A 15,155-nucleotide genomic window follows, 5' to 3' on the forward strand; every position below is an offset into this window, starting at 1 on the left:
CTGGCTATAATCGGTCTTTGTTTTGGGTTTTTAAAGATGGCGCTGCATTTGTTAGTTGTAGATGATTTGATGCAAAGAGCTCTACGACGAGATTGTATTTTAGAAATAGATTACAGTTACACCCATGAGAGGCATTATGATGATACAGTGTATCGTAAATATATGTTCCTAAGAGTAAAAAATGATACAACTCATAGATTTGATATCCAATGATTTAAACCAAAGCAATAAGAAGAATGCCATACCGCCAGTGACTGCAGAAGTGCTAAGTATGGGACATTTGTTCGTATTTCATTACTTTTCACCGACTTATCTAAGACCGGCTTATTGCAACAGGCTTAATGACTGACTAAGCTAAGACCGTCTAAGACAAATAGCCGGCTATACATGTAACTGACTGGTCTTAGACCGCTGACTTAGACCGTTTTATTGCAATCCGCCCATTGGTATCAAAACTTTGCTGTTTTGAAAGCACGTGCAAATGTAAAGGAGTTTGAGTTAGTAGATAGTTTCTTCCACTATTGGCTCACTTTAAACCCCAACATCAAAACCGTCTTCACAAAAGCTGCATTCGCACCTCTGTTGTGGTTTGTTATAATTAGCTGACTTGTCCAAACAAGCCTGATCTCTACATTTTCAACATTGCCAAACAATGGCGGACCAACGCCTCACTAAACATCTCCTCTTGTGTGCATTGTATGTGATGCTCCTTGCTGGATCTGACATTGTAAAAGAGGACACAAGCAGAAGGTTTTTATATAGGATACTTCTAGCTACTGGTTTCCAGTGTTCTCGCTATGCCTCTCTGCTTTAAGAGCCAAATAAAGTACTAACAACAACGTAGTTCTGATGGTCAAATAACATTTTAAATAATCCCGATCGTGGGAAATTGTTAATTGCATATATCCCTTAACGGCAAATATACAACATAGGGAAGGTCGGACATCCTTAGCTTGTAAAAACAAATGTTCCCCAATACTCAAATGCCGGCAATCAATAATTCCCAAAACGGCAAAATATAATAAAAGTGGAGGTTGGACATTCTTAACTTATTAAAAAATCTTCTCCAACACTCAATACCGGCATTGTTAAAAGACGGAAAACAGACATTTTTGTAATAATAAACAAGTTTTAAACTGCATTTATCCCACAACGGCGAAAAAATACCGAAAGAGGGGGAGTTCAACTTCCCCTTGTTAAAAAAATGATCCCAATACTCGAATGCCGACATTATTAAAGGACGGAATATACAGACATTTTTGTAAAAATAAATGGAGGACAGGAAATAAACCTGGAGACGGGAAAATATACAAAAATATATATATATATATATATAAAAAAATGGGAAACAACCCAGGACGGCGAAATAAGCGGGAAGTGGAAATAAACCTGGGATGGGGAAATGCTAGTTATTATTATTTTTACTAGCGGGATACCGCGCTTGGCGCGGCAACCCCGCTAGAAAGCTTGACGTAAAAATGCTGCAAGTGTAGCGTTAAATACAGGGGAGGGCTAAAGTGGCTGGGCAGGGTCACAATACAAATCACTGTGGCAAACAACCCATCCTAAGTTAAGACGAATCTTAGTGCTTTGTGAAATCGTACACTTGTCCATCTTTTTTCCGTTTCGGCATTGTCGATCCCATCCATATTTTCCAGCGAATCCCGATAGTGGTTCTTTCCCAGCGTTTATATCCCGTTTCGTTTATTTTGTTCCAGTTCAGTTGATTATTTTCCGTCCTGTATAGCTTTCAAACCCCTTTTCTTTTTCCCCCCTCACCAGCCTCGTCTATTTTTTCCCCAACTCCCTGTCCCACCATGTGCCCCTTCCCTATCCCGTCCCATATCTAACCCACGCCTCCGTGCCTCTCCCATCCCCACAATACTCCCTACATTTTTTGGCGTTCCCCCGCCCTCTTCCAATAGACATACCACTACATGCCCCTTCCATCTCCCTGTCCACACAACGTGCTCTAATAACCCCCACCAGTCTTCGTCCTGTCGTCGTGTCCCCCCCCCCCATGCATTGTTCTGTACTGTATGTACGCGCGAAGTTACTGGACGCCAGCGCCCTGACTGTGACATCACAAAGGACGCCTGCACTCACGCTCGCGCTTTGACTGTGACGTCACAAACAACACATGCCCCAACACGGGTACCCCGAAATTTACCCCAGGACGCATCATTTTAGCAGGGTGCGGGCACCACTTGCCAAACAACAATGGCGGCGCCCATGCGATTTAAGCACTTTTATAATATAGATTATTGTATTTACATGGTGTAAGAAATGGAATTCGTAGTTTGATATTCATCAAAATAATTCTATGACTTGAAATCTCACACGTTTGTTATAACTTGCGCCATAACTTTTATAATTGCATATTATGTCATTCTGCAGAATCATCCAAGAGCTTATTCTGGAGTTACTCTACTGAAGATATTCTGATTGTGCCTCATCAGTTGTTCAACAGAGCTGAACATTATGGTGGATGAGCCGGATAGGTTTTATTATATCTACAGCTGTGATTTAAATGTTGATGTACAGATAAAAGTGTAAGTAAAAATTTGATTTTTGTGACATGTTCTTCATGCCTGTACAACAAATACAAAAAAGATGTCAAAGCATATGGCATATTCTTTATTATATAGACCATTTGTAAGTCTGAAATTCGGACCCTGATATTTTCATAAGTGAAAGCTACATCATGTTGTTTATTTATACAATAAAGTCAGAGGTACCTCGTAGGATATCATACACAATTTTGACGGCCCATGCCTTTCAACTAAATCAAGGTAAAAGATTTTGAGTCCCTAACCTCTTTGATTATTGAGGTATTGAAATGATAAAATGCTCATATTTTCAGGGATGTTGATTTATGTTTTGAATGCGCAGGTGGTGGGGGATGTTGACAAATAATAAAACAGCAAAAGACAATCAAAATTCAAAAACAAACAAAAAAACACAAAAAAAGCTGTACATGCATACAAAACAATTAGTTGGTAAGAAAAGAATGTCCATAGGCCTACCCAACTTTACAACAATATGCCGTTTTGAGACTTTCCAGCATTGTAGAATTTATATTACGCAAATATTTGGTTTCAACAATGAGAATTTTTATTATTGCCGTCGATAGATCGTCCCCAAGTGCCATTATGGTCGATTCATCCATGATTTCTCCCACATCCACTTGTTTTTGGTGAGCTGCTTTAGCAGAATGCAAGCCTATGTAATACCGATTTTGTCCATCTGTCCGTCCGTCCGTCCGTCCGTCCGTCCGTCTGTCCATCCATCCATCCGGCCGGCCGGCCGTCCGCGCTCAGTGGAAATGTTAAAGTTTTTGGTTTAGTTTGAATCTTTGAGTTGAGTTGTTTTAGGCATGTTAAAGCCCAAGTGAGATATTTATACTTGCCAGTAATATTTAGCTACATGTATGTTTTCCAATAATGATGAAGTTTTGGAATAAAAAAATGTTAAAGTTTTTGGAATAATTTAAAAAAAAAGTTTTGGAATAAAACAAATGTTAAACTTTTTTTTCAGGCTCAAACATTGACATCTTGATCTTAAAGAACCAAACTCAAACTTAAATCTTAAAGTTTTGAAATAAGTTGTTTAAACAAAAATCAATCTCTCTGTCACTGGTTTCAGTTTAATGAGCTAAAACAATGAAAACCTTAAATTGGGATAACTCCTTATTGCAATGATGTATTGACTTGAAACTTAAATCAAATATTGCTTTCTACATATAGATGCATGAAAAGATAAAACTCAAAGATTGTATCACTGGTTCCAGTTGAAAAAGCTGAAACAATGTAAACCCTCAATGGTCATAACTCCTTATTGCCAAGATGTTCTGACTTGAAACTTATATTGCTTCCTACATCAAAGATTGTTTCACTGGTTCCAGTTGAAAGAGCTGATAGAAACATTTAAAAACCTTAAAAGGTCACAACTCCTTAGTGCCAAGATGTTCTGACTTGAAACTTAAATCAAATATTGCTTCTTACATAAAGATGCATATATATGTTCAGATAAAACTCAAAAGAGTGCATCACTGGTTCCAGTTGAATGAGCTGAAACAATGAAAACCTTAGATTGTCATAACTCCTTATTGCAATGATGTATTGACTTGAAACTTCAATCAAATAATGCTTCTTACATATAAATGCATATATGAAAAGAACAAACTCAATGAGTGCATCACTGGTTCCAGATGAATGAGCTGAAACAATGAAAATCTTAATCAGTCATAACTCCTTTTTGCTATGATGCACTGACTTGAAACTTAAATCAAATATTGCATGGTACATGTACATGTAAATTCACATGAAAAGATGAAACTCAATGAGTTTATCACTGGTCCAAGTTGAATAAGCTAAAACAATGAAAACCTTACATGGTCATTACTCCTTATTGCAATGATGTACAGATTTAAAACTTAAATCAGATATTGCTGCTTACATGTAGATTATATTAAAAGATGAAAAAACTCAAAGAGGTTATCACTGGTTCCAGAGCTAAAACAATGAAAACCTTAAAGGAACACGTTGCCTTGGATCGGTCGAGTTGGTCTTTGAAAAGCGTTTGTAACCGTTTTTTATAAAATGCATATGGGTAGAAAGATGTTGTAAAAGTAGAATACATGTACAATGATCCACACAAACATGCCTCGAACATGTACGGTTTTCCTTCTACCTCTTCGACTAACAGGGTCGGCCATTTATGGGAGTCAAATTTTTGACTCCCATATATGGCCGACCGTGTTAGTTCGCACAGTAAAGGGAAAACCACGCAATTTCGAGGCAAACTTGTGTGGATCATTGTATTCTACTTTTAAAACATCTTTCCAACCATATCAATTCATAAAAAAAACCGGTTACAAACGCTTTTTATAGACCAACTCGTCCGATCCAAGGCAACGTGTTCCTTTAATTGGTCATTACTTCATACTTGTCAATGTCTCCACCCCTTTGACCACTGATCAGTTGATAAAATAATTGGTTTTTCTGTCAGTCATTGGGTCTATCTGGCGATCGGCAGCTCGCCATGGCAGCTTCGCTGTCTAGTTCCCAGGGCCATCATTACAGTAAACATTGAAAATGGCACTATCATTTTTCCCTTTGTCGGTTCTCCCCTCTTTGTCATATTTTTGCCGTTGTGGGACAAAAACAATTATTTTTAAAATGGTGTAATGTACAAGTGTATGTATTCCGACTTTTGATATTGCCGGCATTCGAGTATTTGGGAAATTTTTTTTTTTTACAAGTTAAGAATCCGACCTCCCCCTCGTTGTTATAATTTTGCTGTTGTGGAACAATAAACTTTTTTCTTTAAATGTCGGACCTCCCCTCATTGTTGTGTTTGTTCCGTCGTGGGAAAATGCATTTAAACATTTTTCTTTTAAATGGTAGAATATTCGAATTCAGTCTTGTAATATTCATGGCATGCGAGTATTTGTTAACATTTTTTTTACAACTGAAGAATGTCGGTCCTCCCCTCTTTATTTTTGCCGTTGTGAGACAACAATTTTTGTTAACTAATGGTATAATGTCCGTATTCCGACTTTACATAGTGCCGGCATTCGAATTGGGGGAACATTTATTTTTACAAGTTAAGGATGTCAGACCTCCCCTTCTGTATCTGTTATACTTTTGCCGCTGTGGGACAATAAACATTTTTTCTTTTAAATGGTAGAATATTGCCGGCATTCGAGTTGGGGTTCATTTTTTACAAGTTAAAAATGTCGGACCTCCCCTCGTTATATTTTTTGCCGTTGTGGGACAAATGCATCAAACAATTTGTTTTTTTTCCACAATCTTTTCCCCATTTTAACAGGGTAATTTTGCATGATAATTTTCCTTCTGTTTTCGCTGGTATTTCCACGTTTTTGTGGTCATGAGTATATCTTATTCACCCAAGTCGTTCAGTCTCTGGGCTGGACGGGAACACATCCGCCCAGCGCCGAACGCAAATTTAAGATACAATGTGCAATTAATTGTTTGTCACCAGTGGACCCATGTTATGTTTTGCTTTGTTGGTAGCAGTAGTTCTAGAATTTTACATTTTGGAACTGTGATTCTGAAATAATATGCAAGTGATGTTGTATGAGTGATCAATAACTTTAGAGGATTTAACAAAAAAAATAATAAACTCCCTATCCACATCAGAGATACCCCTCCCATACAGACATTCAAAAATCTCCTTAAAACCTTCCTCTTTTCTATTTTTATCTAGAGGTGTTATTGAACTCGTCCCATTAAAATAAAAAAACAAAAAGAAGAACATCAAACAAAAAATAATAATACACAAGTTTGTCGGTAATTTGCAAAAAAAAACTTTACTGGGTCAACAAATACAAACGTTTACGGTAAAAAATAAAATAAAAAATAAAATAACAAAATCGGTCATCAATGGTAAAACAAAAATGAAACAAATGATGAAAGCCTTTAGACTTCTAGAATCTGTCAAGATGCTGCACAAAATTTAATCTAAATTCTCAATCCAATTGGCAAAAACCGATATTTTTTATAACGAGTTTACACAACAACAATTTTTTTTCAAAAGCTTGTTTAGAACCTAATTGTACCTCTTTGAAAATAATTCTATGAACCATGAACTGACTACAAGGGGCATGACAGGAGCATGTACAGGATTCTGGAGTGGTCGTGGCTGTTTTATGTCATTTTCGATAGTTCCTCGGATCTGATCGTTGCTTTTTATTTGCACTTATATTTTATAAAAACCTCGCTGTTTTGGAAGCACTTATGATGATATGAGAGGCACCCAGATTAACCTTTACATGTAGTTGGTGCTTAATTTCTTCCACAGCGGCAAAAATATAACAAGGGGAGGTCGGACAAAATTTGTCTCCATCTCAAATGTCGGCAATATTTAAAGTTGTAGTACGGACATTGTACTATTACCAAAATTAGTTTGTAAAAAACTGTTCCCAAACTCGAATGGCGGCAATATTAAAAGACGGAATACGGACATTATACCTTAAAAAAAACCACTTATTTTTGTCCCACAATGGCAAAAATATATCAAAGAGGGGAGGTCCGACAATCTTAAACTGTAAAAAAATGTTCCCAAACTCGAATGGCGGCAATATTAAAAGACGGAATACTGACGGCAATATTAAAAGACGGAATACTGACATTCTTCTTTTTAAAAGAAAATATTAAATGCATTTTCCCTCACTTTCAAAAATATTACAAGAGGGAAGGTCCGACTAAAAAATGTTCCCCAATTTGAATGTCGGCAATATTAAAAGACGGAATACGAACATTATACCTTTAAATCAAAATTGTAAAACGGCAAAAATATAACAAAGATGGGAGGTCAGACAATTTTGACTTGTAAAAAAGTGTTCCCAAACTCGAATGGCGGCAATAAGACATTCTTCAAAGTCTCAATCGGCATTAAAGAATGCTTTTGTGTACAATTATTCAGGCCACCTTGCCTATTATCATTAAAGGTATTCATGCTGACCCATGCGTAAAGTTATCACAAGACTTGTTGCGGGGACCTTCCTGTGGCCCCGCAAAACTTGCCAACAGCAACTGTTTTCACAGAATGTGCGATAAGCATGTTTTTCGGCGCAATCTTATACTCGTGCAAAATAAATCTGTGAAGAAAATAACGTGAGGCATTTACGAACGTTCAAGAATCCATCGAATAGCTCAAGATGAATAACCAAAACATCTTTCATTTGATTTACAACGGAAATACTTTATTTCAAACGCTTTTTTTCCGGAATCTAAATCAACTTCTGTTCTAGTATGTTTGATGTGGAGTGTGCGAAGGTAATTAAGTCTGGAAACGCCATTTTGCAATAAAAAAAGTCTGTCTATTTTCTTGAACGTCATACAAATCTGTGAATTTTTTGGCGATCTTCACTATAGAGGCTGCAATAATCAGAGAAATTACAAAAGTGCTGTTCCAGAAAATTTTTATTGACAGACAATATTTGCTTTGTTTTTCTGCCATTCGTTTGCCCTTCTCTGTCTAGCTTGGTGTTTTATTGATTTAAAAACAAAATTATTTGAAAGTATCTTTTGGGCCTCATCATAGTAAACAATAATGTTCCTTGTGCTTTACTTGTGCTATTTTTGAATTAAATATAGACAACCACAGGTTTCACTGATGGAGACTCTACTTATTTCAAATGAACACTGCAAGATGAAAACTAACTGAACTACACATGTAGGCCTATTATTACACAAACATTTGAGTAAATCTAAGTATTTATACAATTATTTAAAATATCTCTACATTTGAGGTTTATAAAATGGTCCATATTTCAAAGACGTTGCCATGTTAAATTAACATTTTATATCATTTGATTATCATTATACATAATAATGCAATATACAAACCACTTTTCCCAACCTACAATCTTGGACTGGTCATCTCAATCTCAGCCACTCAACCATGCACACCAAAGAGGAAATTAAGCTGAGCATTCATCAGCAACTCCCTTTGATAAACTGCTTCTGATGATCAGGGCCCAATTTCATAGAGCTGCTTAAGCAAAAAATTCATTGCTTAGTAAAATCAGATTACCGGCCAAGACTCCACTCAATTGTTATGCTACGTAAGTAAACAACAGCTAAATACTAGTCATACATTTTAAGGCATCTTCTTTATTATGTGGACCATTTGTAAGTCTGAAATTTGGACCCTGATATTTTCATAAGTGAAAGCTATTTTGTTTATTTACACATTGTAATAAACTAAGAGGTACCTAGCAAGATATTATACACAATTTTGACAGCCCAGGCCTTTCAAATAAATCAAGGTAAAAGATTTTGAGTCCCTGACATCAGCATTTTTGACAGACCTCAACAACCTGTTAGATAATTGAGGTATTTAAATGATAAAAACTTCATATTTGCAGGGCATTTATTTAACTTTTGAATGCGCAGGTGGTGGGGGATGTTGACAAATAATTTAACAGCAAAAGACAATCAAAGTCCGACAATTAAAAAAGAAAAAAAAAAAAAAAAAAAAAAAAATCGGTAATTTTCCTTGCGTCTTTTTTTTCCGTAAAAGATCAACAATAACAAACACGTGAGTTAACCAATTTTTAAGACATTCAATAAGTTGGAAAAAAATACAAAGAAAACACGTTTAAATAATGGTTATTTTGTGACAATGATTGCTGCGATACCTGGTCAGCTATCAGAGTAATCAGTTTTTCAAATCTCCAGCGATGTAATTTTTCCTTGTCTGTCATTTACTTCCGCGCGACGTTCATGAATTTTCTGATCGGCCTGTAAGTTGACCTTTGACACGAGACGTACCCCCTCAAACGTCTGCTTGTAGTCAGGCACCCTCAGTGTTTTTACGGAACGCGCGATCAGCACATGTTTTTCTGCGCGATCTTATACTCGGGCAAAATAATTTTGTCAAGAAAATGACGTCAGCATTTACTGCCGTTCGACAATCCATCGGACAGCTCCAGACGAAAAACCAAAATGTCTTTCAGATGATTTACAACGGAAATACTTTCTTCTGAACGCTAGTTTTTGGAAACTAAATCAACTTCCGTTCAGGTACGTTTGATGTGGATTGCGTGAAGGTAATAATGTCTGGAACGTCATTTTGCAATTAAGTCCGTCTATTTTCTGGAACGTCATGCAAATCTGTCATTTTTTGGCGATCGTCACTTAAAATCTGTCAAAAATTACATTCGAAACTGACGTTTTTTACCTAAAAAAAAAATGTGGACGCTTGACAAAGTTTTTATTTTTGATAGATATTAGGTATGAGAGGCTGCAATAATAAGCGAAATTACAGTGGTCTTGTGCCAGAAAATAAATAATTAGAGGCAATATTTGCTTTGTTTTTCTGTCAACCTTATGCCCTCCTCTGTCAAACTTATATTTTCTGTGTTTGGTGTTTTGTTGATTTTTTACTGATTTTATTTGAAAGTACATCTGTTGGACCTCATTATAGCAAACAATGCATGTTCCTTGTGATTTACTTAAGCTAGTTTTGAATTAAATATATATAACCACAGGTTTCACTGCTGCAGACTCTACACTTTTAAAATGATCACAACACAATTAAAATCAACTTCTCTATCCTTATATGAACTTTTTAATAAACCTTAATATGTGTACAATTATTTGAAATATCTGAAAAGGTCAATAAATAATTTTTTGAAAAATGACATTTGAGGTTGTAAAATGGTCCATATTTCAAAGAAGATGCCCTTAGCAATGTATATGGCATGAAATTTTGGTCAGTAACATGTGTAAAATAAGGGAGCTATTTTTTGCTAAAGCAGCTCTATGAAATTGGCCCCAGTCTTTTCAATGGGTTTCGTACAGCCACCACTGAACTCCAATGTACAGCATCACCTATGCACGCACTCATTGCAGGCTAAGCAGCAGCCATTTTGTTTGACTGTACTGTACACTTGATCCAAGATTTGCATTTATAGTAATGTAGTCTGTGTTGGAAGCTGTCAGATTCAACTTCTCAAAACTGGGGAAATCAACCCAAACCCAGACCTGATACCTGCCTCCAGTCAGGCAGTCGAAAGTACATAATGTCATGCTCTTTCTGCCTTTTAATCAACATCCGCTCACCAGAGACCAACTTCTAGGCCTTAACTCAAAGCAGCATCGCTTACGTATCTCCTTCAACATGTAGAAGGGGGGCAAATGTACAGATTTCAGGTCCTGTGGAAATTTCATGTTAATTTATGGCAACCATTATAAATGCATTCTAATGTGTCCCTAGAACAATAAAAATGATGTTGCCATTTTTTCTATTGACCTTTAGTGACCTTGACCTGAGGTCATGCATCATTTTCACCTAAAAATCTCCTTTTTGGACAGGTTTTCAAAGAGTTTCAAGGCAATTGAGCATATTTATAGTTAATTGTGAGTCTCCTCATGATAATTAACATATAATATTAATGTCCTAATGGGTTTTGCCCAGGGAAAAGTGTCAAAATGTTACATTATGTTCATTTTGAGGACCTTTATTTAAATAAATGCAGATATGACCAACCATTTAGTGACTGGTATGTAACATTATAACACCCCGTACAGATATTCTGCCTTTTCATTGGTTTAGAGCGTTTACATGATATGTCTTAGTTTTACCGTTAAGATGTGCAGCACCCTCGTAGTTCTCCAGACACTGATGTGCTTGTCCTTTGACGATAGCAACAACTCTACAAGAAACCTTGTTTGTCACTGGCAATGGGACTAAAAAAACCAGGAAATTCCATTGAAACCGACGCCTTCTCGTGATACTCTGATGGTTGTCTTCCACGCATCCCGGTCCAGCATTAATGTTTCTTGTTGTGTTGCGTCCGTCTTCAGCTGATCTACGAATGTTAGTCTCCTCCTGCTTGGCTCCTGTTTCCATCAATGGGTTCCAAAAGCACTAAGGGCTCACAGCTAGCTCTGGATGGCGGATACAGTGGCTAGCAAGTCTCATCCTTCGTTCCTTGATCTTGACACATACTCTTGGTAGGGCGCGTAGAGCTGGGAGTTGGGCATATGGTCTTCGCAGTGCACATCAAGGGCCACCTGTAGCATTCTTATATAGACGCCGTCTACAGCTGTTTCTTAATTTGCTGACAGAGAAAGAAGCTTCTAGAACTCTTGCATGGAATACTGATGGATCCTGAGGCTAGAAACACAGTTGGCAAGCTTGGTTATAGAAGCCAACAGAATACAGGGAGCAAGCTTACCTTCAACCATGCATATTGGTAAAATCATCTTTTTTGCAGTGGACAATAGTTATTAGAATGAAGATACACCAGATTGGAAACGGACATTCCATGCCACTGCCACGGCAGTTTATCAATGACCGTAACAGGCTGAAAGGCCTAACAACTCACACGTCCTGTTGCCTGTTCAGCATCAAACACCAAGGTTGCCAAAGGTTCCATTGACTGGAAAACTGTAATGCAACTGACCGTAATGCGACTGACCATGGTTTTGCCATGTATACCTAAAAGTTCACTTTGCTGTGACCATTTATAAGTATCCTGTTGGATGCTCACATTAAAGAGTTTTGTGTTACATGAAATGAAACATGCAATTTTTTTTTAGTTAGAGAAAACTTTTGAATTGTGGCTAGTGTATTTTTTCCATTTCCTTTTTGTGTAAGCAGAGTGGAATATCTTGAAATAAGGTAACGTGTTTTGGAGGTCACCTACATGTAAGGCGTGGTTGTCTCGGTGTTCTCCGGTAAGCCATGTTTCTATGATTGCAAAAATATAGGTGAATCCCTCCATGACAGCATCACAGGGTTCGGTCCTTGGTCCTTCTCTCTTTCTTGTGTACATAAACGATTTACCTGATGTAATCTTGTCTCAGCTAGCCATGTATGCTGATGATTCAACCCTCTACAGTGTTTCCTCCAACTCTTCTAGCACTTCTCGTGGTGGGGTGGGTGCCTCACTCAATAAAGATTTAGAGAATGCACTGAAGTGGGGAAACAACTGGCTGGTAACCTTCAATTCTAAGAAAACTAAACTACTGTCCCTTTCACGCTCTAAAGATGGTACATTTCCCTCCATTTGTATGGGCTCATCTACTCTGCATGAGGTTTCACACTTGCGCCTGCTTGGACTTGACATCTCCAGTAATATGGTTCTGATTATGAAGGATGTCAAGAAGGGTAACGTTGCCAGTAACTAGACCAATATAGACCAGTCACATGCTTACCTGTAGTGTAAACTCTTGACCAGTGTGTTAGCAGAGGACCTATTTTGTCTGAAGGATGACCAGCAGTTGTTTCCGGAGGGGGCGTTCACCGGTATTCTTGTATAAACATTACATGAACCAACAATAAATATACAGGAAACAATGGGGACATTCTGAGGTATTCTGATATAAACGTTACATAAACCAACAATAGATATACAGGAAACAACAGGGGACTTACACACTAAGATTAATTCCAAGCAATATAATAATTACTGAATGAAATAGCCAGAACCTGAATTACACGAGAAATTAACTCCAGAAACTATGTGCCGTAAAAGGGGGGACCGAGTGAGTTGGCTCATGGTGATTAATAATTATAAGGAAAACAAGAAAAAAATGGCACCTGAACAGGGGAATATTTACATAAGGAAAGTTTTGTGTGGGAAGGTTTAAATTAGGATATTTATACGTGAGGGAAGTAAATGCTAGAAATAATACAGTTGTAAACGAAATAAGGTTACTTACGGGAGATGGCTGTGAAGTTACATGTTTGAGTAGAACTAAAAATGAACACGAACAGAACGCAACGGAATCAGGAACAGAAATGAGCCTAAGGCGTTCGCTGCAAGAATATATTTAGCAACCAACGCCCACTACGTTGGTACCCGGGCATACTGGACATTCCAAAGCAATACAAAGTAAATACCGGAAATGCAGTGATTGAAATAAATAAAGGGGAAGGCGGGCGGGACAATAATAGAAATACCTTGGGATAATACCATGAAGCAGTAATGATAATACAATACAACAAACACACTTATCGGCGGAGATAACAACGTAGTTTTTGAGAAAGAAGTAATTTTCCATTGCGAGACCTCAGGTCTCAAAATCAAGCATCTAAAAGCACATAATTTCGTGTGACAAGGATGTTTTTTCTTTCATTATTATCTCGCAACTTTGACAACCAATTGAACTCAAATTTTCACAGGTTTGTTATTTTATGCATATGTTGAGAAACACCAAGTGAGAAGACTGGTCTTTGACAGTTACCAAGGGTGTCCACTGTCTTTAATTAAATGTAAATCTGTGACTGACAACAATGGTTTTCTGTCAAACCTGTACACATTAGATATGTCCATGGACATTGTTTACATCAAATTTTGGATAGAAGGTTCAATGTTCATTGTGCCTACACACAATCAAGTTTATACCATGTGTGACCCGACAAGATTGGTTCTTTATACAAGTATTTTATTCACAAGCACAAAAGATTAAAAAAAGAAGGGTTGATGCGTAAGTATAACAAGGATGGGAATAACTCTGAAAACTGGAACAGCTCTGAGACTCTTGGAAAATGACTTGTACACACGATGATAACTTGCAATGGAATGACTTAGTTGCACAATAGCTACACTATACCTTGGGTAGAGCTGGGGCTGACCATACCCTGGGAAATAAGACCCTCAGCAGGTGGGCTGCTGCTAAGTCAACAATTAGTTAACTTAAGAGGGGGCAGTCACTTAAAGTGCCTGGTCACAATCTCCTCTGCTAACCTATTGGGTTCCACACCAATATTTAACAGAAAAATGAAAAAAAAAATGCAAAATATTAATCTTGAAGCGCAACAACAACCCTTCTAAAAACTGAGTTTATATAAAACTACCTTTTTGCGGTGCAACGCCAACTTGTGCATTTTTGCGCATAATTGAAAAGCAAAAACAAAGTCCAAAAGAAAAAATGTTTCACAAGGAAACTTTTAAACAAATTTGGATACTACTCCTGATCAATGGATTCCATTCACCAGAAGTGCCCAATAATGCAAAACCAAAAATTAATAAAATACATAGCAAAACAACAGTCCCTAAGATGAAGAGTTCTAATAGCTGTCTTCATAGCTCCGACGTCTGGAGTGGAGTAGTAAGAGTAACCGCCTGTTGTAGAAAACCATCGATCCATCCCTCTAAACGATCGCTCAGAAGAGTATAGTTTGCTGATATACATGAAGTAGACATAAGTTGATGATTGGTTGTCCTGGGAAGGTTGAAAGGATTGGAGTGTTTACCAGCTCCTTGGCGAGTGGATTGCCTCAACGGCTTGCTCACAGGCTCGTCTGGAGTTGAAGTAGACTGTTGAGTGTCATCTGTGGTGTTAACGATGGGATCGACGTTAGATACGACTGGATCGACGTTGGATACGATTGGATCGACGTTAGATACGACTGGATCGACGTTGGATACGACTGGATCGACGTTAGATACGACTGGATCGACGTTGGATACGACTGGATCGACGGAGACTGCTACCATAGCAGGCTCCGCTGCTATGTGCGTACTCTCAGGATGAATATCAGCCTTTGACGGCTTAGGTTCCGAAGGAGAATCGAAGGAGACTGCATCCACTGCAGGCTTCGCTGCTACGTCTGTTCCTTGGGGCTGAATGTTTAACACAGGCGAAGAGGAACTAATCACGGGGTTTGGG

At 37.7% G+C, this 15,155-nt stretch overlaps 1 protein-coding gene across 1 annotated transcript in view; it reads left to right on the forward strand.

Moving 5' to 3' along the window:
- The window catches only part of LOC139941511 (phosphatidylinositol 3-kinase catalytic subunit type 3-like), a 249,235-nt gene that overhangs the window by 28,298 nt on the left and 205,782 nt on the right, over positions 1-15,155 (forward strand). Inside the window, exon 2 of the mRNA XM_071938045.1 lies at positions 2,398-2,552. Within this exon, the coding sequence (XP_071794146.1) occupies positions 2,482-2,552 (71 nt within the window). The 5' untranslated portion in view covers positions 2,398-2,481. The remainder of the gene's footprint in view (positions 1-2,397; positions 2,553-15,155) is intronic.

This window comes from Asterias amurensis, chromosome 9 (assembly GCF_032118995.1).
Source record: "Asterias amurensis chromosome 9, ASM3211899v1".
Lineage (NCBI taxonomy): Eukaryota > Metazoa > Echinodermata > Asteroidea > Forcipulatida > Asteriidae > Asterias > Asterias amurensis.